Source organism: Lipomyces tetrasporus, assembly GCF_029532465.1.
Source record: "Lipomyces tetrasporus strain NRRL Y-64009 chromosome Unknown POJ06scaffold_3, whole genome shotgun sequence".
Lineage (NCBI taxonomy): Eukaryota > Fungi > Ascomycota > Lipomycetes > Lipomycetales > Lipomycetaceae > Lipomyces > Lipomyces tetrasporus.
In genome coordinates, this window is record NW_026611598.1 from 461,119 (window position 1) to 485,846 (window position 24,728).

At 52.3% G+C, this 24,728-nt stretch overlaps 12 protein-coding genes across 12 annotated transcripts; 5 read left to right on the forward strand and 7 right to left on the reverse strand.

The window, feature by feature from the left end:
* The first annotated feature begins 218 nt into the window (after positions 1 to 218).
* POJ06DRAFT_71208 (uncharacterized protein) lies at positions 219 to 2,123 on the forward strand. Its single transcript, XM_056191448.1, has one exon. The coding sequence runs from the start codon at positions 319 to 321 to the stop codon at positions 1,693 to 1,695; it is 1,377 nt and encodes a 458-aa protein (XP_056045245.1). The 5' UTR covers positions 219 to 318; the 3' UTR covers positions 1,696 to 2,123.
* Positions 2,124 to 2,560: 437 nt separating this feature from the next.
* On the forward strand, positions 2,561 to 3,280 carry POJ06DRAFT_236457 (uncharacterized protein; the record flags this gene model as incomplete). The annotated part of the gene is made up of 1 exon (XM_056185900.1): positions 2,561 to 3,280. One exon carries the CDS (start codon positions 2,561 to 2,563, stop codon positions 3,278 to 3,280), a length of 720 nt encoding a protein of 239 aa, XP_056045246.1.
* A 161-nt stretch (positions 3,281 to 3,441) lies between these two features.
* POJ06DRAFT_71214 (uncharacterized protein) lies at positions 3,442 to 4,683 on the forward strand. Its single transcript, XM_056191449.1, has 2 exons — positions 3,442 to 3,818; positions 3,900 to 4,683. The coding sequence occupies exons 1-2, from the start codon at positions 3,602 to 3,604 to the stop codon at positions 4,517 to 4,519; spliced, it is 837 nt and encodes a 278-aa protein (XP_056045247.1). The 5' UTR covers positions 3,442 to 3,601; the 3' UTR covers positions 4,520 to 4,683.
* Positions 4,570 to 6,727, reverse strand: POJ06DRAFT_247907 (rab-GTPase-TBC domain-containing protein). The gene is made up of 6 exons (XM_056186952.1): positions 6,387 to 6,727; positions 6,304 to 6,334; positions 6,173 to 6,245; positions 6,053 to 6,115; positions 4,877 to 5,990; positions 4,570 to 4,824 (listed from the first exon to the last, which is right to left on the reverse strand). The coding sequence occupies exons 1-6, from the start codon at positions 6,399 to 6,401 to the stop codon at positions 4,591 to 4,593; spliced, it is 1,530 nt and encodes a 509-aa protein (XP_056045248.1). The 5' UTR covers positions 6,402 to 6,727; the 3' UTR covers positions 4,570 to 4,590.
* Positions 6,728 to 7,323: 596 nt separating this feature from the next.
* POJ06DRAFT_193493 (kinase-like domain-containing protein) lies at positions 7,324 to 8,308 on the reverse strand (the record flags this gene model as incomplete). Its single annotated transcript, XM_056184913.1, has 2 exons — positions 7,324 to 8,112; positions 8,201 to 8,308. 2 exons carry the CDS (start codon positions 8,306 to 8,308, stop codon positions 7,324 to 7,326), a joined length of 897 nt encoding a protein of 298 aa, XP_056045249.1.
* A 1,947-nt stretch (positions 8,309 to 10,255) lies between these two features.
* Positions 10,256 to 10,893, reverse strand: POJ06DRAFT_266412 (cytochrome c-like domain-containing protein; the record flags this gene model as incomplete). Its single annotated transcript, XM_056189150.1, has 3 exons — positions 10,256 to 10,510; positions 10,712 to 10,767; positions 10,878 to 10,893. The coding sequence occupies 3 exons, from the start codon at positions 10,891 to 10,893 to the stop codon at positions 10,256 to 10,258; spliced, it is 327 nt and encodes a 108-aa protein (XP_056045250.1).
* A 1,022-nt stretch (positions 10,894 to 11,915) lies between these two features.
* On the reverse strand, positions 11,916 to 13,334 carry POJ06DRAFT_194033 (uncharacterized protein; the record flags this gene model as incomplete). Its single annotated transcript, XM_056184939.1, has 1 exon — positions 11,916 to 13,334. The coding sequence occupies one exon, from the start codon at positions 13,332 to 13,334 to the stop codon at positions 11,916 to 11,918; it is 1,419 nt and encodes a 472-aa protein (XP_056045251.1).
* Positions 13,335 to 13,944: 610 nt separating this feature from the next.
* POJ06DRAFT_247916 (uncharacterized protein) lies at positions 13,945 to 16,195 on the reverse strand. The gene is made up of 4 exons (XM_056186953.1): positions 15,432 to 16,195; positions 15,139 to 15,378; positions 14,955 to 15,083; positions 13,945 to 14,903 (listed from the first exon to the last, which is right to left on the reverse strand). The coding sequence occupies exons 1-4, from the start codon at positions 16,127 to 16,129 to the stop codon at positions 14,309 to 14,311; spliced, it is 1,662 nt and encodes a 553-aa protein (XP_056045252.1). The 5' UTR covers positions 16,130 to 16,195; the 3' UTR covers positions 13,945 to 14,308.
* Positions 16,196 to 16,297: 102 nt separating this feature from the next.
* On the reverse strand, positions 16,298 to 17,290 carry POJ06DRAFT_247922 (HIT-like domain-containing protein). The gene is made up of 5 exons (XM_056186954.1): positions 17,126 to 17,290; positions 17,019 to 17,072; positions 16,908 to 16,964; positions 16,740 to 16,859; positions 16,298 to 16,689 (listed from the first exon to the last, which is right to left on the reverse strand). Exons 1-5 carry the CDS (start codon positions 17,174 to 17,176, stop codon positions 16,450 to 16,452), a joined length of 522 nt encoding a protein of 173 aa, XP_056045253.1. The 5' UTR covers positions 17,177 to 17,290; the 3' UTR covers positions 16,298 to 16,449.
* Positions 17,291 to 17,378: 88 nt separating this feature from the next.
* On the forward strand, positions 17,379 to 20,561 carry POJ06DRAFT_71339 (kinase-like domain-containing protein). Its single transcript, XM_056191451.1, has 3 exons — positions 17,379 to 18,020; positions 18,071 to 19,749; positions 19,803 to 20,561. Exons 1-3 carry the CDS (start codon positions 17,586 to 17,588, stop codon positions 20,209 to 20,211), a joined length of 2,523 nt encoding a protein of 840 aa, XP_056045254.1. The 5' UTR covers positions 17,379 to 17,585; the 3' UTR covers positions 20,212 to 20,561.
* On the forward strand, positions 20,562 to 22,605 carry POJ06DRAFT_71340 (plasma-membrane choline transporter-domain-containing protein). Its single transcript, XM_056191452.1, has one exon. It carries the CDS (start codon positions 20,912 to 20,914, stop codon positions 22,487 to 22,489), a length of 1,578 nt encoding a protein of 525 aa, XP_056045255.1. The 5' UTR covers positions 20,562 to 20,911; the 3' UTR covers positions 22,490 to 22,605.
* A 482-nt stretch (positions 22,606 to 23,087) lies between these two features.
* On the reverse strand, positions 23,088 to 24,502 carry POJ06DRAFT_71333 (P-loop containing nucleoside triphosphate hydrolase protein). The gene is made up of 4 exons (XM_056191450.1): positions 24,384 to 24,502; positions 24,267 to 24,320; positions 23,820 to 24,193; positions 23,088 to 23,749 (listed from the first exon to the last, which is right to left on the reverse strand). The coding sequence occupies exons 1-4, from the start codon at positions 24,388 to 24,390 to the stop codon at positions 23,444 to 23,446; spliced, it is 741 nt and encodes a 246-aa protein (XP_056045256.1). The 5' UTR covers positions 24,391 to 24,502; the 3' UTR covers positions 23,088 to 23,443.
* Between the last annotated feature and the right edge of the window lie 226 nt (positions 24,503 to 24,728).

Sequence of the window (24,728 nt, forward strand, 5' to 3'; positions counted from 1 at the left end):
CACCGCGATGTGTGGGCGGACAGACTCCGGGCATAAATGCCCACAACAAGCGACAATTGTGGCAGAACTGACGGCAGACGGGAGGTGGGGACCCCGTGGAGGAAAGTCGCCACAGTTGGGAAGTTCGTGCGGGTAACGGCGGGCCTTTGCAACCAAGAGACAAACGAACGGCCGCAGTCACTCGTCCTCTCCCGACTTTTTCCCCTCCACTGCGACTTACCTGCTCCACTTGTTCTTTTCTCCTCTTCCCGCCTCTATCTCTCCCCTTGTCATATATAGCGCCGCCATCTCCCGCCCGCCCCCTTCCCCGACTCATCCATGCGCAAGACGCTTTCTGTCCCTGCGATCGCAGACCTAGTCAATCCTCCGCCCGCCTCGTCATCGTCATCATCTTCTTCTTCGTCTTCGTCTTCAGCAACCCCCAATCCGTCGCCACTCGCATACTCCACCGCCGCCGACCCGAATCAAAGTCAGAATATGGCGACTCTCCACGCCCAGCCCCCGGCAGCTCCCCATCATACGCCGGCAGAGCTGCCGCGACCATACAAATGCCCAATGTGCGATAAGGCGTTCCACAGGCTCGAGCACCAGACGCGACACATCCGCACCCACACCGGCGAGAAGCCCCATGCCTGCACGTTCCCCGGTTGCCAGAAACGGTTCTCCCGATCGGACGAACTGACGCGGCATTCGCGCATCCACACAAACGCAAACCCGCGGCGGAGCTATAAAACAACCCAAGTCCCGGCGGCTGCAGGCGAGGAGAATGCGAGTGTCAAGTTCAGCAAGAGCGCGCCGACGTCGAAAGCGACGAGTCCGAACGTGTCGCCGCCTCACGTCCATGCCCAGTTGCAGAGCCGGACCGGAAGCGCGTACACGTCCGGCACTTCGACACCGTCGACGACGTCGTCAGCAACCCTGCCGCTGCCGTTCGACATGCACATGCTCGCGACCGCGGCCTCGCAGCAGCTCGAGCGCGAAAACAGCGCCCACTCGGCCCACTCGCGGTCGTCGCTCTCGATCCTGTCCGCGGCGAGCAACCACCACCACCGAGTGTTTCCCGGCCTGGCGCCGCTGACACCGTTCAACGCACCGACATCGGCCGCGACCCGGCCCCACGACGACGACATGTTCGTGCCCCGCCACTCGAAGCGATCGCGGCCAAACTCGCCAGTGTCGACAGCGCCGTCGTCGCCGACGTTCTCGTTGTCCGACAGCCCGACGCCGGACCACACGCCGCTCGTCACTCCCGCCCACTCGCCGCGGCTGCATCCGCGCGAGCTCGAAGCGCTCCAGGGCGTGCAGCTACCGTCTATACGGTCGCTCTCGCTGCGGCACATGCCGCCGCCGCTCATGCCGCTCGAAGTCGACTCTGGCCAAGCGTCCGGGATGTCGAGCGGGACCATCAGTCGATCCGGGTCCGGCACGAACCTGCGCCTGCTGCCGATCTCGGACATCCTTTCGCCTCCCGCGCCGTCGTCGACGACCACAGTACCATCAATAAAGACCCTCGGGCCGACGTCGTCGCCGCACCCGGCTTCCCTGGACTTCAACTCGAAGCGTGTCCTGCCGCCGCCGCCGACGTCGGCCCCGAGCACGCGCGTGTCTGTCGCAGACCTGATCCACGGCACGTCGGGCAAGTCGTCGAGCTCGAGCTCAAGCTCGAGCATTAACGAGGACGCCGCGCGGTTGTAGAATGCTGGCCACGGCGTTCGCTTTGTTCTTGATCTATATCGGGCTTGGGATCTTTTTTTTTTGGATTTGCTTAATTTCAGTTTACACAGTATATTATTAGACTCTTTGTGTGTTTATTGTTTATGGGTGCAATCGATAGACTGTTATTTTCTCGGGTTGTTTGTTTATGTCGCCTCTCGTCTCTTTTTTTTTCCTTGTATTGGGATCGGTGTATGAGTGTATTTATACGTGGAGAATGTCTTCGTCGTAATAAATCTATTGCCACGAATTACCAGTCATTATTCGCACAGCCGCGAATCATATTCGCTCCCACGTGCGTGATCGATGCGGACGGATGGAGTATGTTTTAAAATGCAAAGTGGGATTTCCTGGCCTCCGTGAAGCAGCTGTGCGGTGCAAGCGAGCAAATCTGCACGTGAACGCGGGGCCGGTCGTGTCAGCCGAGCCGCCGTGATCGACCAACTGGTTGGCCTTGCTCGGATATTATTACTTGCTTCTTGATGGGTTTGCGCTTATCGGGGGAAACTCGATAACAAGGGCGAGGTCGATATTTGCCAAATCACACACGTAAAAAGGATCCCCTTGTCCGGGCGGCTGGACCTCAAGTCCGGGTACACGACTGTCTTTGGCGCGGAACGCACGGGTTACGACTTGCGAGCGGGCTCGATTATGGTCGATACTGCTACTTTGTTACTCTTAAAAACTGGTGGTTGGAGAATTCCATGTGTAAACTGTCCTCGATCACGTGAAAATGACGTAATAGCGGTGCCGGAGCAATTTTTTCGCGACGCACAAAACAACGCGGTCAGTTGAGTCCAGCCGGCAGCACAGCAAATATTGCGAATACCAGGAATGTATGAACAGGATGGCGATAGTTCCGGATGACACGACTTGTGCCTTGTGCAGCGAGCCGATTTGGATTCGCCTGGGGCCGGAATCGGGGCCTGGCTCGGACGACGACGAGGACATGCTTCCCCAGCAGGGTGCGTCAGCATCTAGACGAGTCGTCCCGGACGAAGACGACGAGCAAGTGGTTCCGGACGACGTCGTCCTGCATGACTGTCCGGCCAGCCACCACTTCCACTGGCAATGTTTCTTGTCCCATTCCGAGCCCGAGACCTACTGTCCAGCGTGCCACGTCGCCATCATCCCACCCGACGACGACGACGCCCGGCTGCTAGCCACGATCCGCAACGAAGGCGGCCAGGAAGACAACTTCGACCTGCGCCCGGTCCTAGTCGAAGAGCGCCTGTTCGCGACCGCACCCCACCTGCGCACCCACGCAGCCCTATGTAGTGCCTGCTTCACCGGAGACGAGGCATCCGTGCTCGACATCCTCTCGAACCCGTCCCTGTCGCCGCCAGAAACAACCCACCTGCTAAACACGCCCGACTCAGACAAGCACTGGACGCCGCTGTTCTACGCCGCCGTGGCCGGCCACGCCGACATCGTCGCGTTCCTGCTCAACCAGGGCGCCGACCCAAACCACCGCGACAGGTTCGAGCACGTGCCGGCAGAGTACGCGAGCGAGGAGGGCCATGCCGAAGTGCTCGACCTGCTGAGAGGTGCAAGGAGTGTATATTAGTTTACCGGCGTGTTGTGTATATGTAATGGACTAGCATGGATGATCAGACCCGCGTGAGCTGTGTGCCGGGCACGTAATCAACCCTTACCCTGGACAAAAACCGATACTCGGCAATAAAATTTGTCCCGCTGGCAGCGACGACAAGGCAACACCAGCATACTAACGGGCATTTTTCGAGCACGAGCAATTGTCAATTACTTTGCCACGGGATTGGCTAAACACGATTTTGCACTGGACGGCATAATTCAAGTTGATACCGAGACCAGCTACCAGAAAGGAGGAAAAGAAAACCCCGACAAGACCGCCCTACTGTTTAACAGAATGCGGCCATCATTACTGGCGCCATCACTGGTACCGCTAAACACGACATGCAGGAATATGGCGCGGCAGACGACAAAGAAACGGATAGTACCTTCGAATCTGGTTTCGTGCGGGCAGGTCCGGCTCGCGTCGTCGAGCGGTTCGCAAAGGACTGGCATCCACCGCGGCAGAGGAGGGTCTACGACGCCGCAGCGGACTGAAGCTCAGGATATGGAGTGTAAGTTGCGGTTTGTGATGTTCTACCCGGAGAGGGGGGGGGGGGGGGTTGTATTCTGGGACAATGTTGACGGGTTATTAGCGTACGAAACTCGAATCCGTGAAGCAGCCCGCATCCGTGACCTCGCTAACGCATCACTATCCCGGCCGCGCCGGGCTACTACCTCGTCATCGTCCCAGTCAACGTCGTCCTGGGACAAGGCGATCCGGGAAACGACGTCGTCGGTCGAAGTCATGCGCGACATCATCTCGCAGTTCCCAACCCGCGACGCCATCTCGCGCGTCGTGGCCGAGCGACCGGCAGCCGACGACGCTCTTGCCGGCGACGACAGACGCAGCCACGTCTCCGCCGCCGCGGCCGCCATCTCGGACCTCGACATTGACCCGCGCCGGGTGGCCCACTTCGCCGGCGGCGACGTCTACACGCCGTCCCAGTTCGCGCTCACTGCCGACCCGCGCGGGATCGCGGCCAGCAAGCAGCACGGCGACCGGTTCAGGCTCGTCGGCCGCAGCCCGCTCGAGTTCTACAAAGACGCCCATTTTTTGTCCGAGTTTGTGTCGCCGATGGGCCAGATCTACGCCCGCGAAGTCACCGGCCTGAGCCGCAAGAACCACCGGCTCGTCGTGCGCGCCGTCAAACGCGCCCGCGCGGCAGGCCTGCTCTCCACCGTCCACCGCGCCATCACGCGGCTGCAGCAATAACGTCACCAATTTGGGGGTCAAGATGCACGATTTTTTTTGTACATAAACAATACTCATCTATATCAATACTGTCACGTCCCGCTGGCCCGTAAATGCGCGGTCGCATTCTTGAACAAGGACTGCCACATGTACGCCTCGGAAAGCAACAGCTCGACGTCTTTCTCGGTCCAGGACTGGGTCGGCAGCGATTGCAAAAACATCATGATCTCCTGAAAATCCATCGTCTGGATCTGGGCCGACCATTTGACCAGGAACGCCGCGCACACGTACAAATGGAACTCGGAAAACCCAGTCTGTCCTTCTGCCTACAACAGACTTAGCACAAGCCTACCCAAAAAAGGACATTAAAAAACTCACCATATATGTATCCCACATGCGAATCGTGTTCTTCACACTGACTTCCCGCATCAGCAAGCAGTTCATCCACCGGAAACTAAACTGAATAAACTCGACGTTCTCGGCCTGCAGATGCCGCGCCAGGCTGGCGTCGATCCGCTGGGTAAGATCCTTGAGCGCGGCAACCTGGCGCTGGATGCCCGGCTGGGCGAAAATGTAATTATCCTGAATGCCGTCTAGCAGCTTTGTCAGGCACCAAAAGCTGTCGGCCTCGACCACGTCGAGGACTTCGCGCGGCAGCAGGCCCGGGTCGTACGATTCGACGTCGGCGTCGATGTAGGCTGACAAGAACACCTGGAAGAACGGCGTCACGAGGTCGTTGATGCCCTGGACGTACCCGCTTGCCGGGTGCCGGATCGCCCACACGTACAGGATCCGCTCGAGACTGCGCTGGGTGGCCTCGAACGAGTAGAGCGTGAGATGCGGGTTCGTGCGCGGCACGTCGATGTTGATCTGGTGCCACACGGCGTGGTCGACCCCGTTGCCGAACGCCTGCTTGACCCCGTCCGCGTACTCGCGGCGTTTGCGCGCCAGCGTTGACACGCGCCGGTCCGCGTTCGACGGCAGGTAGCCGAGCAGGAGTTGCCACGACATTGGCCGCAGCTCGTCTGGAATGCCCGACCACGCGAGATTGCGCAGCGCGGACACGTCGACGTTGCTGGACTGGAGCACGCGCTTGAACTTGTTGATGCGCGAGATGCGGGCGTTGACAAGCTCGATCTCGGCTGCCGACGCACTGCCGACCGCCGACGACGACGACACGGCCGGGTGGTAGATCATGTGGAGGGAGTTCGCCGGGTCCTTGACGATCCTGTCGTAGTGCGGTTTTAGGCCGGTCGTGCTGCCGCCATTGCGGCGAGATGTCGGGTACAGGTCTAGTCTCGGCGAATGCGGCCGGACTGGCGCAGCCGGACTCGGCGACGGCGACCGCGCGATTGGGGAGCCGGATCGTGGGCCCAGCGCCATGACGTCGTTGTCGAAGCTGGCGTCCCAGTCGTCATCAAGGTCGGTGTAGGATATGTGGCGTTCGAATCGGGGGACAAATGCTGACTCGGGCTTTGATTTTGAATGGGCCCTTATCGCCTGTTAGCGAAACACAACTAGCCAAAAAAAAAAAACCACCGGCTGCAAATTTACCGTAATATATCTGCGTGAGAAAATCCCGCGCCATACGGCTTTGGATCATCTGATAGCACCGGCCTAGTCGCTGGTCAGAGCCGGCTGTAACCACACCCATTCGATCCACAACCCACTCACCGGTATCCTTGTGCCGACTGCTGCTGCCTAACCGTCGATTTTAAAAATGTTGCTGCCGCTGTACTCCGTCCAACTATCAACCGTAAACACCGCTTGTCCCGTCGATCACCCGCGCAACCGAATAAACGTACCTAACTGCACCATCTCCTGGTGCCCATTAAGCTGCCACTTGTCAGTCCTCTTCACTGCGGTCGCTCTCGAGTGCACAACTCACCTTCTTAGAGCTCATCGAATGCGATATTGCATATAAAACTGTACTTTTGTTCCCCTCACCACTGCCTGGCGTGCGTGTATACCTCACGGATAGTAAATCGGCGGCGGTTGGCGACGATTCGCCCGCCACGCAACTAACGTATGCGCTGCCGTCAGAACACACAAGTACGACGCAGGTCTGACGCAAGTGCTCAAGACTAACTCAGTACACTGTTATATTGAGCGTCGCTCCCCACTGTCAGAGTGTGGATAAAGATAACTCCTGCTCAGACGACTTCCTGGGAGTTAAACGCCTCAGTTAAGTCGGACCTGCAATCAGGACGACGATACGCAAATCTGGCTTACCCGGCGCCGCACCGATGGCGACCCCGCGAACATCATACTGGATCGATGTATACGGCTCAGATGATATTGTGTTAAGGATATACGAATAGCTACGTACTGCGTACTGCGTACTGGGTCCCGGTCCATTTGCATTCTGCCGTTTGGAGATTGCCGTCGATGACTTTTGAATATTCATATACTTAACTAAATACACGCATCTCAAAAACATACCCAGAACAAATGTAACAAAAAAGAACTCCCTAAACCAATCATATCATAAAACCACAGATAAGAATGCAAAATAAAGAAGAAAATGTCAGTGCGAAAAGTCCCAAATAGCTGAAAAAGTACCAGGAAACGGTCATAATGTATAAGGTAGTCACCGTGAGTGTATGGTGGAGTATATACACATGTAGATGGAAGGAAATGCGCGGAACTGTGGGAATGGGACATGCAAAAAGCCGTACACACGCCTTGGATTGGCATGTCGAGCGAGATGAATGCACTCATGCGCAATAGAGAGAAAACCAGTGAGCATGTGATGGCGGGCGCCGCGATGATGTTGATATGTGTAAATCTATAGAAGTCGCATCTGAAAGTCACATCTGGTTGGGTCAGATACAATCGACCGACGACGACGCGGTCCGTTTCCTTTCCGCACTGGCCAGCCATGAACTCGAGTTGCTGTCAACTTGGGGATCAAAGTCCTTGAGCCAAGGGTCGTTCAACACGTCCTCCATCGTCGGTCGCGCAGCAACATTGCGCTTCAGCATCCTTCGCATCAAAGCCTCGCTGGCATCGCTCATATTGTACGGTATCCGTAATTCGGCGTTCAAAATTTCGTTGCTATCGTAGAACGGGTTTTCCTTGTACATGATTGTGTAAAGAAGGATTCCTGCCGCCCAAACGTCCTGTTCCTTTCCGCCGTAGGGCTGGCCGCGAAGTACTTCCGGGGCAGCATAGTCAATAGTACCGACGAAAACCGTAAACGGTCCGTTCTTCAAATACGCGGCACTGCCGAAATCAATAAGCTTGATATTGCCGTCGCCGTCGAGCACGATATTTTCGTCCTTGATGTCCCGATGCACGACCCCGACTTTGTGAAGATGGTCGACTGCTGACGCGACTTGATAGAAAATGCTCCTGCATTCGGCCTCTTCCATGTTCGTCCGGAGCTCGATGTAGTCGAATAGATCCATGCCCGGGATGCCGTGCGGGGACATCTCGATGTAGTAATTGACCTCGTCTTCAAAGAAATCCAGCATGTCGACGACGTTGCGGTGGGGATAGTTCCGAAGATATTGCAGAACATGAATTTCTAGCGGTATAGTCCCTAGCTTGCGATCTCGGATCCAGGTGTCGACTAAGATCCGTTTCTTGGTCACGTATTTCAGTACGACCTTCTACACACGACGACGACGTCAGTCACGATTCGACAAACAAGCAGGACGGGTCCGGTCACACCGAGACACATACAGATTTAACACCCACCTGTTTCCGCGGCGGCTTATACTGTGCCAACTTGACCTGGCCGTATGCGCCCTGTCCCATGTCTTCTAATATCGTGAACCAGTGGATCGTCTTTTTGCCCTTGTACATGTCCTCCGTACTTGACCCAGCGACGATCAAATCCGTCGATGTCGGCGGCCCCGAACTACACCCCGGCGTCACCGTGCTGACATCGGACGTACTCGTATCTGACCCGGACGACGACGTTAGACTGGGCACCTTTGGTGTGCCGCGCGGCGACGAGAGTTCGCTGCTCGACGCGCTGCTTGACGGAAGCTCGGGCTCGTTCGGGCTCGAGACGTGGAAGTCGGTTATGGCCGTCACGACGTCTGCTGTGTCGGCCATGCGGTCTGGGTGGCACGGGGATGCGGGCGAGGAAGTCGGCGAGTCTCGCGTCCTTGTTGTTGTTGTTGTCGATGAAGTAGATACGGATATTTTCGTCGTCGTCGTCGTCGTCGTCGCGGTCGTTGGGCCGTTGACTAATACCACATTCCTGTCCGCAAATGAGAACGATGGACGGCCTTGTGGTGGTGTTGTCGGCGAGGTCGAGGTAGTGAGCGTCGAGGTTGCAGCCGTGGCGATGAATAGGTTCCTGTGCATGAACCACAAGTATATTCTCCAAACAGCGGACCAAAGTGAAATCCGCACACACTCTGAAGTAGAGATGAAACAGTGAAATTTTGTTGTTCAGTAGCTGTTGTTATCCATTGACTTTTTGCCTTGGGTGGAGTGGGCCGTGGATTCGTGCAGATGGATGAAGGTTTATTGCAACCGCACAAACACAGGTCGAAGGGTTAACTGGAGCAGTCCTTGTTCGGTATAGACCAACCGACTATTTGTTTTCAACCAAAAGGACAGACAAGGATAACCGACCAGTACTATAGTCGGACAACACTTGAGCAGGAACTGACTGGAATTACGATCCCAGTTTGACAGGTATTTCTGGACTTGAGCGGGTTTCAACCAGCCCCGGACGAAGGTTGCATGTGGCTGGCAGGTGCGCAAAAACCACCACCAAGCGCAGTGGCGGGCGACCAAGTAAAGTTGCCGCTTGCCACTGTGTCTCGAACCGCGGTTCAGGGTTCAGGAATTCGGGCAAAGCCAACGCATGTCGCGCCGGCCCGGACCTGCCGCATGAACAAATATGGCGTGTGACCACCCAACACGCGGTGAACTCGCGGCTCATCTCGCTCGCTTTGAACGTACTCATTCGTATTCGTACCGTCTCAATATAACAAAGATATTCTCATAATAGAGACGGCTGATATCCTTGGTTTCGTCTGCGTATTGATATTCATAGCACATGCCTAATGTGCTCCATCAACCTTCATCTGTAAATGTAGTGCAAACTCCCAAGACGAATTCTCCAGTCATAAGCAACAGTACTGATTTACTTCATGCTACAGGACTGCCACATTAAATGTGCCAGAGCCATGCCTTCCGTCTTGTCGGCCGCCTCGATGTCCATCCCACTTTAAGCTTGCACGTGATAGTCGATGCATGGAATTCGTGCTAGTCGCGATAGGATTACTCCCATCATCTGGAAGTCTGCTGGATGCACAAGCCAGTATATGTGATGGATGACGCACTAACGCCATCTAAGGGCCCGCGTGGAAGAAGATTACGAACGCAATGACCGTCTCCACCGGACCGTTGGTTATTCACAGTGCTCCCACAACAGACCAGAAGCCGACGGCCGACGGACAAAACTATTACATTGAAAGACGCCGTCACATAAGCTCTAATTGTAACGTCGCTGTCAGTCCTCGTTGCGTCCTAGTTTAGACCTAAAAGCTGGACCATCCGCATATGGAATCAAACCATGGGTGAGAGTAGATCTATTTTACAGAAACGGACGACGATAACAAAGAGTTACAACCCATAGGACATTGAAATTCCAACACGCAATCCTCTAATAATACCAATACCACACTATCTAAAAAGGTCATTTTGCACGTGACGCAGGGGGGGCGAGAGAGGGACGACGAGGAGAGATTCTATTATTTCGGTAACACAACAAGATAGGCGAGCGACGGTTTAAGCAGTAGCCTTCTTGAGGTAGGTAATGAGATCATTGCGGTCCTTTGGCTTCTTGAGACCAGCGAACGCCATCTTGGTGCCCGGGAGGTACTTCTTGGGGTTCTCGAGGTAGTCGAAAAGAGTGTCCTCGCCCCACTGGACACCGGCCTTCTTGTTGGCGTCAGTGTAAGTGTAGCCGGCGACCTGGCCCGACTGTCTGCCGAAAACACCGTGGAGGTTGGGACCGACCTTGTTGGCACCGCCAGCCTCAGTCTGTGAAAATTCGTTAGAACCGCCGCACTTGTAACGAACGCGAATGGTGGTTGCCGCTGGCTTTGCCGCGATTGCAGTCTACACGCGACCCCCCGGGGCTGATTGTGTTCCTCCGATGTCCGAGGACCAGCTCCAGCTCCGGCAGGCACCAACAGCACCGCCCACCAGTTAGAATCGAAATATAGCAAATAATATACGTACAGTGTGGCACTGGGCACATCGGGTCTTGAAAAGGGAAGCACCCTTGGTAGCGTCACCTGGCAATCCCAGTCAGTCGGGATGAATGCTCCCAGTAGCCAAGAACCCTGGGCAAAAACCCATGCAAACACAGGGTGTGTCCAGGTCTAAAGTACTAAATATAACATACCGGCAGCGTAAGGCATTGTGAATTAGTGTGTAGAAGGTAATTGACGGGGAAACGAGTGTGTAAGATGCACGACAGGAGGTCGAAGAAGGACGTGAAAGAAAAAAGTCGGATCAGAAGGCCCGACCAATAAATTGTCCCCGGACTCAACCGGGCGTTTGCCGAGGCGCTGCCACCGGCTTCTGTTCGTTTGCCCCTAACCCTTGCCACCGCGCAGCTGACACGGCGCTGAATTCGCGGTTCGCTATTGGCCGCCACTTCCGGTCCGGCGCCGGGTAACAGATCCCGGTTGCGTCCGACCAATCACGAGCATCTCGCGGCTCCAAACAAACATGCAACTCGAAATAGAAATACTCTGTTATTCGAGTAGCATCCCATGAAAATACTGATATATTCACTTGCAGAAGTGCATAAGGATGACGTTCCTTTACAGTTGTCCAGCGCCATTTGTTTGTTGAGCGTGCTGCTGGTGCCCAGTTTTACAGTGCTTGACCTCAACGCCCCAGCCACATTCGCACGCCACTCGTGCTTATAGGTGGGCCTCGACGACCTCGAAGTTGGAGAAATGGTGCTGGTTTGGTAAGTAATGGAGCATGCAGAAAGAGTACTATGGGAGACCTCTCGGCGGATGTATGTATTGGTAGCGGATGCAAGATAGTCGCACTGGTTCGTTCCCGGACCGCGAAAGGCCAGATACTTCACTTTAGCGCATGTACGAATTATTTCGCACATAACAGCAAACTTCAATTCCCTAGTAACTTACAGGCACATAAAAAACAACCGAATAGAAGCCGAGTATTACATGCAAACAACTCGTGCCATCTACCGACACTACCTACGCAATCGCTCCTATACTATAATAACACAATTTAAACGAGAAGAGATTTAAAACGTCGAAAAAGTACAAAAGAAAAGGAAAAAAAAAACTGCAATCCCGTAACACCGGTTACCCCGTGAACACATTTAACTCATACTATACAGATTATAAAGACATCTAGACCGCATTCTGTGTAATAACATATATGTACACACCCGTAGCGGCTAATCTTTCTTTACCTCCTCTGACTTCTCCTTCTCCTTGCCACCGGGATGTTGTTTCTTCCGATAATCCGCAAACGATAGCTTCTTTACCGGGCGCGGCGGCTGAACTGTCGGTCCCGCACTCGGCGTCGCTGGCGACGGCGGCGGCGGCGGCGCGAGTACAAACGGTGAGTGCATCGGGTTCGTCGCCATAGCAGCGCTGGTGGAACCAGGCGTAGCTAGCGGCGGTGCAATTTGACCTGGCTGGTGTGTTGCTACAGGTGCCAATTGGAAAGGAGATTGTGGAGGGAGTTGAACTCGCATGCTCGACGGTTTCACACCATTTGCGCCCGACGCGGGACCGTCCGATGGAGATAGAGAACGACCTTCTGTTCCCTGCGGTGGCGTGGGCGGAAGACGATGTGATTGTAGTTGCGGTTGTATGTGCTGTTGCGGTGGTGGATGCCCTAACGCTGGGGGCGACTGTGAAGACAGAGCCGGACGCTGATCTACAGCGCTCGTAGCCTGACGTATTTGAGATGTTGTACTAGATGGGCTTTGTTGTCTCGCTTGCAACTCGGCTATTCGTTCTGTCGCCTCCATCGCATCTGAGAATAGATCGACTAAGTCCGGACCGCTCTTCGACTTTGCTGGCGGAGCCGATACTGATGTTGCACGCCAAGGTCCACCGGAAGCCGCTTCCGAAGTCGCTGACACTCGTGCCAACGGTGATTCGCTCGATTGCCGCGGCACGGGCGACTGCAATTTCGGTTTGCCGGAAATTGGAACAGTGACAGAAGTAGACGCTGAAATTGCGAGCGGAGATGGAACTGGTGACCGTGAGCCAACCGATCTGTCATCACGCTCTCTGTGCTTTGCTTTGACTACATCAGGAGAATTATACCGCTCTTCCTTGACGGTGATTGCGCTTCCTTTCCGCGAACTAATGTCTGTATCAGACGGCGACACCGGCTCACTTGTACCAACTTTGTCTCTGCTCGACGTTGAATCTGGTGACATCTTCGCCAATTCCTTTTCTCTCGCCCTGAAAAACTTGCGCACAAGCAATAATTTCGGAGGCAACCAGTCGACGTCGTCGTCTGTCGACATTTCGCTCTCGTCATCACCCGTATGGTCTACCCCATTAAGTGTCCTTCGACCGACAAGATTACGCTTGCGTGACTGTGACAATTGATGACCTGCTCCCGGCGATGACCTATCCGAATACGTGGCAGGCGATTGTTGCCTGGACTTGCTCAGGTCACCGTGCCCATTCGGACCTTCCTCAGCATGCTTTGGACTAAGGCTGGGCTGCGCGGATCGCTTGCGTTTCCTGGTAACACCAACACCAACCGTCATCCCACTCGCCATATTCTGATCACTGTGATCGTGACTGTGTTCTTTTTCTTCCGCTTGCTCAAGCTGCTTAATGCGAGCCATCATTTTGCGCTCTTCCCGCGCCGACAGCATTGTGCCAGAGACCGCTAGCGGCAGCGTCGTCGTCTTCTTCGTCGATAAATAAAAGCAAGCAAATAGACGGCGCGTGAGGATAGCCGACTGGTGGCCACATTATCTGGTTACAAACGCGTGTGGTGGATCAAGCCTCCTGCATGACGCTGCTAAGCTTCACAATCTGAGTGTTGCAAAATTGACGTCGGCCGTAATTATTCTAGCGGTGCTGTCTGCTATTCAAAAGTATGGTGACAAACACGGAATTTTCTATCGATATCGTGGCGAGTGTATCTTGATGAGCGACGTGGTTTCTGTGGGTGATAATTTTAAGTCGTTGGATGGTTGGAAGCAAAATCGCGAAGAAGCGCACGTAAGCTCTGCGATGGGCGCCCGAGATGGACACCGCGATGGAGGAGCAGCCCTAATGGTCAAGCGCATGTGGCAGTTACGGTGCCAACAACGGTGAAGTGGCTGGCACACCATTCTTTTGCCTACGAAAGCGCGAGGCTAGTGAAACTTTGCTACTTACCCGGCCCATTCAAGATAAATCTCACACCGCGGCCAATAATCAGCGTCCATTTATATAATGTATTTTGCTCGAGCATTCAGTTTTACACGCTGAGCAATTTGTGATGGCCACATGTGATCAATGTCGAACTCATCTGGCCCCTCTTATCGATCGGCAGTTGCTCAGTTGGACGATGGGCCCTCGAGGTTGACAGTAATAGCTATATTTCTATATGGCCATGTCTTGACAGGACGATTAGTTACCACTTGGTGAGGATGCGGATTAAGGGAGGTCGATGCAAACAGTTCCAGCTGATAGCCGTACTTTTAAGCGACACATAAACAAGTACCGCTGCGATTTTAACGCCAGGTTTTAGTCTTAATGAACGAAGCTTATTTCCACCCCCGAAGCCTAAATATCCAATCAAACGTGTCTGCCATCTTGTATTGTACATTTAGTCCATCTTTGCCCTCTTCTTCACGGGCTTTTCGTTCTCCGACTCGTCGTCATCGTCAACAACATCATCGTCTTCATCCTCCTCACCAGACGCAGACTCATCATCAGCACCACTGCTCGCGTGGTCCTCGTCGAACTCTTCCGCGACGTCACTGTCATCCGAATCAGCATGGAAATCCTCATCCACAGACTCCTCGTCCTCGGACGCAGAGCCCCGGTCACCCCGTGGCGCGACCTCGACGTCCGAGTCGTCAGACTCACTGCCGAGCGCCGCAGCAAGGAACGTCTGGTCATCAACCAAATCGTTCTTGATCTTAATGTTCTTGGACTTCAGATAGGATTCTATTCCATTCTGTTCCTCGCGGTTAATGCTAGAGTACTGATGCGACACGCCGGTCACTAGCGTGACCGTTAAGTCGAATGTTCGGGACGACGAAACAGACCCGCCCACACGCGACAGTGTCACAGAACTAACGTCTGAGTGCGCCATATATACTGTGGGTTTGGGAATGAACAGGAAACTCTTCTCCAATAGATAGAGGTACCCTTCGCTGGCTTTTAATGAGCACTTGACACCAGCTTGCCCGTGCGCGCTAGAGATACATTAGAGATATAGGGAAGGAGACGAATGGATCCTGAAATACCTTTGAAATTGACCAGGCACAGTAATCTTACGCCCAGACAGACCTCGGAAAACCTGGCCGACGACTTCGTGTGCTGCTTGGTCGTACTTCTTCTTCAGCTTATCCGCATACTTCTCCTCAAACTCATCACTGTCATAGCCATTAGTCGCTGAGTTAAAAAGCAAATTAGTAGGATATCACATACTCCTCAAGATTGAGCTCGACCTCAATTTCCTCTTCTTTCAAGAACTGAATTACCAGAAACGTGTATCTGGTCTGACCCTGGCGCAATGGCGGATCAAGTTGGATTACCAAAATGTTATGCAATTCGTCAGGCTTAGGTAACAGGAATAGCTTCTGAATCGACGTGTACTGAATTTTGTAGTCGTACGTCTTACCACGGAGACGCAAGTATGACGGATACATATCGATATCGTATCGGCCTCTGTGACCACGTCAGTTGACGATCCAATTCTCTCGTTAGCAAAAATCACAAACCTTGGCGTGAGAAACATGATATCTGAAAACGAGACGATAGTTTCGCCAGCAACTTGCCCAATGTCCGCCCGCTCTTTGATAGTCTCGTAAAATGCTGACGCGGCGTTCTGCTCCTCAACATCCGACTGAGACTCATCGTCATCTTCATTCTTAGGTACTGTACCAGGAATGTAGAATCGCATCTCAACGAGTTCATCCCGCACGCCGACTGGACCGCGAATCGCCACATCGTGATCGGCACTCAGTTCGATTGCAACTTCGCTCTTGCCAACTAAGTTCGAATTATTAACCTGTGCATACGGGACCTCAAACGCAGGTCGATTAGAAACATTGAACACAAGCTCTGATCTCTCAAACTCTGTCTTCCCCCAATTCCACCCCTTGATCGAATGCGGCCGAGTCTCGAGAACGGTATCAAAGTGATGCTTGATTGTGCTTTTTAGTCGGTCGAAATCGTCAAGATCAAACCCATCAAATTGAATAACGCCACGGTCTTTCGTCAAAACGCGGCATTCATAGCCCTTTGCGGCCCTACTCCAATGCGCCGAAACGAACTCGGACTGTGGGAGGAGGAACGGGAGCTGGGTTGCGTTCTTTGACGACGCCTTCCATCCTAGACCTGAGTTTGCAAATCGTAATCGACCTGGCCGTGACGACTGATTAAAATATATATTCTCAAATTGCGTCATATCCGCCATTTTGACGTCGTTGTATTATATTCGACGATATGGGAAATGCTATTGAGTATTTAGATTGAATTTGAGCTTGCGAAGACGCGTCGATTTTTCAAGACGCGGCACAAGCGTTTTGTTACTTAGTGATTCACGTGATTCACATTGGCGATCACCGACTGTTAACAATATCAACTTTCTTAATTGCGGAGAACTACAGAATAGTTGTCTTCATTAATGAATTATATGCCTAAATTCAATACCCAAACCATGCACAGTCTATTATACACGAGTCATTATCCACATTCATGGAATGTCATTAACCCCCCCCTTTGATTACAACCCCTCTATAGATTACTTTTACTCATCTTTGCCTGTAACATTTCCGCTTCCGCCCACATTTCTTCCTCGGTTCGTGGATTTCGCTCCAAATCAGGCAGGTCCGGACTGGAAAAGCCGACAGTATTAATGGATTTAAGTTGCTGGAACGAGAGCTCAATGTCTGCGTCCTTGGAGTTGAGAAGTTGATATACATCGTCGACGTTAGGTAGATCATCTAACCTGCGGGGAATAATGTGGCAATGGACCTGTAACGTGCTGTTAGGATTGCCCGCAAACTTGCAATCAGAGAGCATACGTGAGGGACGGACTGGCCCGCTAGAGGACCGTCTTGTATGGCGATATTCAGAGATTGCCCCTTATACACGTCTTCTATAACCTTTGACACTTTCTGAACAGTTAGGAATAAATCCGCAATCTATAAACATTAGACGCCACTCGACCAATTGCCGTCGCTTGGTCTTACTTCCTCCGTCGATAAATCCTTTACTCTCGGCACTATTCGAAATGGACAAACCAATACCTGCTTCAGTATCTTAGTAGACGCGGAGTATTAACATTCCATCTTCGTACTGACATGCCCAGGTAGTAGTGGTTTCACGTTCACTAGTGCAAATGAATGGGTCGATCTCTGGACTGATTAGCTACTCCAACCCGTCAGCACGCGCAGCATATGCGACTCACGTAAAACACCTGTCTGGTCACGACGAAAGACCCAAAATGTATTACCGACATAATTCAACGAGTACGCGTAGATTTTAAACGAGTCAGGGATCGCTGGAGCTGGGTTCGCTCAGATTTCATTCTGGCGCAGCACGTGACTTATCTCAGCCAATGGAGAGACCGGAGTGGGGTAGTTTGGCATTACGCTCTGGAAATCACTGCATCACGCGCATTAGTTGACGTGGGCAGCACTTACAAAGACAAAGGCTCAACTGTTACTTGTCTGTCACTCGTGCTGCCGCCGCCCTTCGTCCACGATCACCAGTGCCCAACATATCAGATTTACGTCTACGACTTTCGTACGGGCAGCTTCGCCCTCGCAGCATTCAACCGCTCCGAGTTTTCAGCTCGCCGCCCTGGCGTATCCCAAGTGCGGCTAAAGCGCAGTGCGCATCCCACCACAATTTCCTGATATGCAAAAATGGCTGAGTTCGCGAAGTCTCTCTTCCATTTCTCCCCATTTCATTCTTCCGCGGCTGCTGCACGCCAGGGACAGGCCCCCGCCGACTCTCATTTAGCGCCGGAAGCGATGGATGCGGCTGCTGCACAGCCAGTGCAGCAACCGCAGCAGCCCACGCCCGAGAGGGCGGACAAGACAGACAAGTCTGCCGAGAAGCACGACAAGTCCGAGAAATCGTCGAAGTTCTCGTTCTTCAGTTCCCGGTCTGCTACGCCGAAATCAAGCAGTGGGTCGGCATCGCCTGTTGCGCCGCAGGATACAAAGACTCAATTGAGTCAGACGCACTCGGTTGCTACACTCAAGACCGCCGAAGAGGATCTGCATTCGCAAGTCGTGACCCCAAAGCCTGATCTGGTCGATAGAAGGTTGCCGTCCCTACAGCATACATTTGCCGAGGTGCGTGATGACTGTGTTTTCTCGGGTGCGCCAGTTGCTGACATCAGTAGGGTCCTACGCCTCCAGAGTCACCGTCTCCGCAGCACACTACCTCAGAATCGGTGACCGAGTCGTCGCCGCCATCAACCTCTTCCTCTTTTTCGAACTCAAATTCGATTTCGGCAGCTGCACCGGTTAAGGCTCCTAAGGGACGGCTGATTGTGAAGATTATACAAGCTCGGAACTTGCGTGTGATTTCGCGTGACCCGTTCCCATACGTTGTGTGCACGTTCGAATCTAACGAGTTTATCACGCGCGGTCCTAATCTTACATCGTCCGATCCCCAAAACAGTCGGATTAGTTCCTTTTTCAATAAGACAGATCCCAACAGCGTGAATGGGAACGGCGCAGCGCCAGTTCCTACTAACGGCATCGCGATTCCATCTCGCAGTCGGCAGTCCTCTACCACGAACTTGTCAGAATTAACAAGCCGGGCTAATTCAGGTGCCAATCCTAGCTGGAAGCATGAGGCAGTTTTCGATGTGCTGGGCGACAACTCGGAAATAGACGTGAGTATCTACGATCAGCACAACAACGACTCATTCTTAGGACATGTTCGGATTAAGCCGATTTTGCGGCACGAGCAACTCTTTGATGAGTGGTATAAATTACAACCTCGTGTGGAAGGCGAGCAAGTCTCGGGTGAAGTTCGTTTGCAGATGTTGTATGAAGCGATCAGCAGTCGTCATTATGGCCCCGACGATTTCCAGATCCTGCGGTTGGTTGGAAAAGGCACATTTGGACAGGTTTACCAAGTTCGCAAGAAAGATACCGATAGAATTTATGCTATGAAGGTTTTATCGAAGAAAGTTATAGTGCAAAAGAAAGAAGTTGCGCATACTATCGGTGAACGGAACATTCTTGTACGCACAGCTACCACTGATTCGCCATTCATTGTCGGTCTCAAATTCTCTTTCCAGACTCCTACTGATTTGTATCTTGTCACGGACTACATGTCAGGTGGTGAACTATTCTGGCATCTGCAGAAAGAGGGCCGGTTCCAGGAAGTGCGAGCAAAGTTCTACATTGCCGAATTAATCCTAGCGCTTGAGCATTTGCACAACCATGACATTGTGTATCGGGATCTGAAACCCGAGAATATTTTGCTGGATGCGAATGGACATATTGCGTTATGTGATTTTGGCCTATCGAAGGCGAATCTCGCATCAAATGCGACGACAAACACGTTTTGTGGTACTACAGAATACCTCGCACCGGAAGTACTTCTTGACGACCAGGGCTACACGAAGATGGTAGACTTTTGGTCTCTTGGCGTTCTTATTTTCGAAATGTGCTGCGGGTGGTCACCTTTCTACGCTGAGGATACTCAGCAGATGTACAAGAACATCGCATTCGGAAAGGTTCGCTTTCCGAAAGACGCGCTTTCGCCAGAAGGCAAGAGCTTTGTCAAAGGGCTACTGAATCGGAACCCGAAACATCGCTTGGGCGCAATAGAGGACGCTCGAGAGCTGAGGGCACACCCATTTTTTGCAGATATCGACTGGGATCTGCTTGTACAGAAAAAGGTTCCACCTCCATTTAAACCGCATTTGTCGTCAGAGACAGATACATCGAACTTTGATCCGGAGTTTACAAATGCATCTACGAGTGTATTGCAAGGAAGAGGGTTTCTGCAGGCTTCTACGCCACTGTCTCCGACTCTTCAGGCTAACTTCCAGGGATTCACGTTGTACGTTTGTTTGATTTGTAGGAGCGGGTTTAAGTGGTGCTAATAGACATTAGTGTCGATGAATCTTCCATAGATGACCACTTCCGGGAGCGTGTATTGCCGTCAATGGACGAGGAGGACGACGACTTGTACTTTGATCGACCGGGCAAATTGTTGCGCAATGATACATCTGTGACCCTGACTCTTTCCAAGAAGCGGTCTTCGCGCAAGGACTCTGTCGTCAGTACTCGAAGCTCGGGCATGCACAGTATTCATGTGTCTGATGACGTTGCGGGTGACATGGACTTGGACGATGTCGCCGAGGAGGCTCAGCGTATGAACTCGCTAAAATACGACGACCGACGTATTGATGACGAAGACGGGGAAGAGCTGTCGCGCAAGATGAGCGGGATTGAGGACGACAAGCGGACGAGCTTTTCGGATGACGATGCGTATGTGAATGGGCAACGGATTGACATATAGCTGACTTCAGCATGCTTCATTTATATTATCTAGGTTATAATGGGTAATAGTTTATTAGTACCATGGCGTATCGTATTTTTTTTCATCCTGTTTTTTTGGAAAGTTCATTCATAACTGCGAACGCATTTGTATTCGGGCCTGGTGGAAGAAGCATGGTTGATTACTTTCGCGGTCCATACTTTGTCATTTATCTATACATTACGTTATTTGGTCTGCATGTTATCTGTCTACATATATATTGCTATTACTGCTATGATTAACGCTTTAGTAGAAAGAAAATAGGCTCGATGTATATCATATATGATCGTTTGTACAAGTACGGTTATTTTTTCGGCAGCCGCATGTATTTATCCTTACATTCTGCGTTTGTTTTACGATTGTTTTCATTGTGACCTCGTTTCTCTACGTCTTTCGGAGGGTTTGACTCGGTAATAGTAATACAATAGTTTGCACGACAAGATGCACGTGCTAGGGCGGCTATGAGACGACCTTGAACCGCGTGGTTAGCTCTAATCAGACTATGGTTGTCACGGTTGCGGGATCGCGATTGGACTGGATGTGGTCATCGATTGATCGACAGAGGCGGACGCATCGCGACGTATTATCTTGCACTTAGCAGGATGCAAGTCCTTACTTCAATGTTTTGTCCCACTAGTTAAACACACTCAAGCAACACACTCACCCCAGCACTCAGAAAGCCATGTCTGGGCAGTACAACCAGCAGCAGTATACTGGCTCCCAGCAGCCCACGTATCCGCCGTCCGAGGCGACCTACACCCAGTCGGCCCCGAGCTACCAGTCTCCGGTGCCGTCTCGGCCAAACGTGAACTCGAAGCCTCATCAGAACAAGAACGGCCAGTGGGTCACGTTCGAGGAGCAGTTCAAGGTTGAGAAGCCGAAGTGGAATGATCTCTGGGCCGTGTTCCTGTTACTCGCTGTGCTTGGTGGGTTCATTGCCGTCTCGGCCATCGCTCTCCACGCATATGCGACGACGAAGAGTTTCCTAGGCGGCGGCATTTATGGCAGCGGCGAGAGCTTCTCGTTGAACACAAATACGATCATCCTGTTCAGTTTTGTCGTCGTGATCGCGCTTTTATTGTCCGTCGCGTATTTCGTCCTCGCCCGTGTGTTCACGAAGCAGTTTATCTGGGTCACCGGTATTTTAAATATCGTCTTCGGTCTTGCAACCGCGATCTACTACTTTGCCGAGCGCTACTATTCGGCCGCGATCGTGTTTCTTGTCTTTGCGCTGTTCGGTGCGTTCTGCTTTTTCTCATGGATCAAGCGGATCCCGTTTGCGACACTGATCCTGCAGACGATAATGGACGTCTGCCGCGAGCACCCGTCGATCCTGATGACGTCCTTCATCGGAACTCTCGTGGCGTCAGCGTTTGGCGCCTGGTTCGCCGTCACGCTCGTGGCAGTGTACGTGAAATATAACCCGACGGCCGACTCGCAGAGCTGCGGCACCACCGCCGGCGGGAACTGCTCGCATGCTACCTTGATCGGATTGCTTATCTTTGTCACATTCTGCGGATACTACATCTCGGAAGTGATCAAGAACATCATCCACACGACCATCGCCGGAGTGTACGGGTCCTGGTACTTCTGCTCGCGCTCGACGCAGGGAATGCCACGGTGGCCGGCGCTTGGCGCGTTTAAACGGTCGATGACGTACTCGCTCGGTTCGATTTCGTTCGGCAGTCTGCTCGTCTCGATTATCCAGTTACTACAACAAATGGCCGGGTGGGCCGAGCAGGTCGCCCGACAGGAAAATAACTGGGTCGCGGTGGTGATTATTTGCTTTGTCCGGTGCCTGATCGCGGTGTTGAATTGGGCAGTGCGCTACTTCAATCACTACGCGTACTGCTATGTCGCGCTTTATGGAGCCGCATACATCCCGGCCGCCAAAGAAACCTGGAAGCTGATCCGGGATCGGGGAATCGACGCGCTCATAAACGACTGCCTCATCGATCCGGTGCTTAACCTCGGCGCCGTATTTGTCGCCTACGTCACCGCGCTCTTCGCATACCTGTATCTTCGATACACGGCACCAGCGTATAATCAGGGCGGGAACTACAATGCGCCGGTTATTGGATTTGCGTTTGTTATCGGCTTGCAGATTTGTAATATTGCCACCGTCCCGATAAAGTCGGGCACAGCTACGTTTTTCACGGCGATGGCAAGGGATCCGGACGTGCTGAGGATGAGCTATCCCGATTTGTACTTTCACATTGCGCGGTTGTATCCCAGGGTGCAGGAGCGTATTCATTTGTGAGTCCGTTCTTCCTGGTTGAGAGGACCTTTGCAGTAACGGATTTATGTAATTTTGGCGTTTTGTTGTTTTAGGTATATTACAAATGGGATTAGCATACGGTCGTGTAAGATGCAATGATCGTCTGCCAGGAAGGTATTAGAGTGGACTTGTAATGTGCTCCAGCACCTGTTTAATTCATTCCAACACTCGACTAACGATCGAGCAACATTTGATAAGCAACATAAAGTATACATGTACTGCATTCATTGGACTTCTAACTCGTTGATCGGCCGTTGTGAAAATAGACGGACCGGCAAAATAAAAAAAGCAAGTATTCCCAATTTCCCACGCACCAAACACAAGCAACATACACTTACAAAACAAAACACAAGCAACATACACTTACATCAACGTTCTGATAAAATTCATGTAAACCGCGTTTCCGCAGCATAAGCAAAACACCAATCGCAAGTCGACTATACAACAAGATCTAAAAAACCGTCATTCCAAGTGATATCTATCATCGACCACATCTTATTTCGCGTTTATATCGTATCATATATCCCCACATAACCGGCATACAGGAGCGTTGGGGTGTCAACTACATATCATAAACACCAATCGTTAAAGAGCGTATTGTCCCATCGTTAAGGAGCGTAATATCATGACAAGTCGTGGCCGGTCCGCGTCCGCCGGCATGAGCCGGGGAGGAGGGTGGGTCGGCTGTATGGGACGGCACCAAAAAATTTGCCGCAGACAACCTTGAAGGAGTGGAAAGTTGTCCGCCAGGCGTAGACGAGTGAACCGGTATCATGTCGAACCAGTATCGTCTCGAATTAAGGAGCGTGGGGTCAGCTCTGCTGATTGTAGAGCGTGACATAAACCATGAACAAATGTCGAACGGGTCAGATGCAGAAGCCCAAACATAAAAGGAGCGTGGTGGAATAAATCAAAAGAAAAATACAGTGTAAACATTCACAAAATCACACACAGTCCGCCTGCTTTTTTCTTCTTCTGCTTATGTTTGGAGTATGTAGTCGACAAGCCCGCCTCGCTGTGCTTGCCGCTACTCCGCTTCGATGACCAGCGGCGGTCTGTTTCGTAGCCGCCAATAGTACTGGCGGCGGAGTGGGTGTGCCTGTGTTTCTCTGTCGGGGTGGGCACGCGGCTGGCGGAGTGGGTTGACGCGTTGGACGAGCTCGACGCAGAATCTCGCCGCTGGATTTGCCTGACGACGTCGACGAAGATATCGTTGACATGCACACCCGTTCTCGCCGACGTCTAAACTCGTCAGCACGTCCGCCTGTCCTAGCTTATGAAATGCAAAGTAGTAGTCTTCGAAGAAACTCACCTCATAGAACGAGTTGGTGCCCCACTTGTGGGCCAAGTGCTTTGCTTCTTGAAACGGCACTGTCCGAGCATGGGCTAAATCGCATTTATTGCCCGCCAGCACAATCGGCACTGTCGTTGTCCCTTTGATTCTGCACACCTGCTCATACAACTTTGACAATTCCAACAAACTAGACCGATCCGTCACGCTGTAGACGAGAAGGAAGCCTTGGCCGTTCTTTATGTAAAGCTCTCGCATGGCGGTGAATTGCTCGACTCCTGCCGTGTCGAGGATTTCAAGCATGCATGGCCGGCCGTCGACGTCGACTTGCTTGCAGTACGAGTCTTCTATCGTCGGATCGTACGAGTCGAGGAAAATGCCCTGTGAGAATTGCACTGGATTGGGGTTAGTGATCAATCCATCCAAGAGTAATTTTTCTGCAGCACGCCGTGACACGATGACACGAACCTGATAACGCAGATTTGCCAACTCCGCCGGCGCCTAGCACCACGACCTTGTATTCTGTTCGAGTGAGTTAGTTGTCCGCTTGTATAAACTTGAAACACGAAACAAAGAACGACATACCCCTCATTTATTAATTTTATGTTGCTGGCAGCCAGTCTTACCGTCTAGCTAAGTGTGTAAAGTAACTAATATTCGGCCCGGAATCAATTATGTCGAGCCTCGAGATGTTGCAATCACGCCTAGACGTGTTTGTTGCGCGCTATCGATTGTAATTCAAAACACGAACTTGCGCGCCCCCTGCCTATTAAGGAGAAAATATAAATATACAAGACTGTGCGAAAATAAAAAAAAATGGAAACCCACTCCGTTCACCGGGGGGTCCAAAATATACAAAGTCAACCACTACGGCTAGTGAATTTAGAATTACGAGTGGCAGAAGTTGTAATGCCCTTGCTTAGTCCCGGT

Coding starts and splice junctions, on each gene's coding strand:
- POJ06DRAFT_71208 (XM_056191448.1), top strand. CDS start 319: ATGCGCAAGACGCTTTCTGTCCCTGCGATCGCAGACCTAGTCAATCCT.
- POJ06DRAFT_71214 (XM_056191449.1), top strand. CDS start 3,602: ATGCGGCCATCATTACTGGCGCCATCACTGGTACCGCTAAACACGACA. Junction 3,819..3,899: donor TGAAGCTCAGGATATGGAGT/GTAAGTTGCGGT, acceptor ACGGGTTATTAG/CGTACGAAACTCGAATCCGT.
- POJ06DRAFT_247907 (XM_056186952.1), bottom strand. Junction 6,116..6,172: donor CAGTCGGCACAAGGATACCG/GTGAGTGGGTTG, acceptor ACCAGCGACTAG/GCCGGTGCTATCAGATGATC. Junction 4,825..4,876: donor GCATGTGGGATACATATATG/GTGAGTTTTTTA, acceptor AGTCTGTTGTAG/GCAGAAGGACAGACTGGGTT.
- POJ06DRAFT_247916 (XM_056186953.1), bottom strand. CDS start 16,129: ATGGCGGATATGACGCAATTTGAGAATATATATTTTAATCAGTCGTCA. Junction 15,379..15,431: donor ATCATGTTTCTCACGCCAAG/GTTTGTGATTTT, acceptor ACGTGGTCACAG/AGGCCGATACGATATCGATA. Junction 15,084..15,138: donor GTCGAGCTCAATCTTGAGGA/GTATGTGATATC, acceptor TGGCTATGACAG/TGATGAGTTTGAGGAGAAGT.
- POJ06DRAFT_247922 (XM_056186954.1), bottom strand. CDS start 17,176: ATGTCGGTAATACATTTTGGGTCTTTCGTCGTGACCAGACAGGTGTTT. Junction 17,073..17,125: donor TGACCAGACAGGTGTTTTAC/GTGAGTCGCATA, acceptor TAATCAGTCCAG/AGATCGACCCATTCATTTGC. Junction 16,965..17,018: donor AACCACTACTACCTGGGCAT/GTCAGTACGAAG, acceptor ATACTGAAGCAG/GTATTGGTTTGTCCATTTCG.
- POJ06DRAFT_71339 (XM_056191451.1), top strand. CDS start 17,586: ATGGCTGAGTTCGCGAAGTCTCTCTTCCATTTCTCCCCATTTCATTCT. Junction 18,021..18,070: donor TACAGCATACATTTGCCGAG/GTGCGTGATGAC, acceptor TGACATCAGTAG/GGTCCTACGCCTCCAGAGTC. Junction 19,750..19,802: donor AACTTCCAGGGATTCACGTT/GTACGTTTGTTT, acceptor AATAGACATTAG/TGTCGATGAATCTTCCATAG.
- POJ06DRAFT_71340 (XM_056191452.1), top strand. CDS start 20,912: ATGTCTGGGCAGTACAACCAGCAGCAGTATACTGGCTCCCAGCAGCCC.
- POJ06DRAFT_71333 (XM_056191450.1), bottom strand. Junction 24,194..24,266: donor TGGCAAATCTGCGTTATCAG/GTTCGTGTCATC, acceptor ACCCCAATCCAG/TGCAATTCTCACAGGGCATT. Junction 23,750..23,819: donor GCACCAACTCGTTCTATGAG/GTGAGTTTCTTC, acceptor TGACGAGTTTAG/ACGTCGGCGAGAACGGGTGT.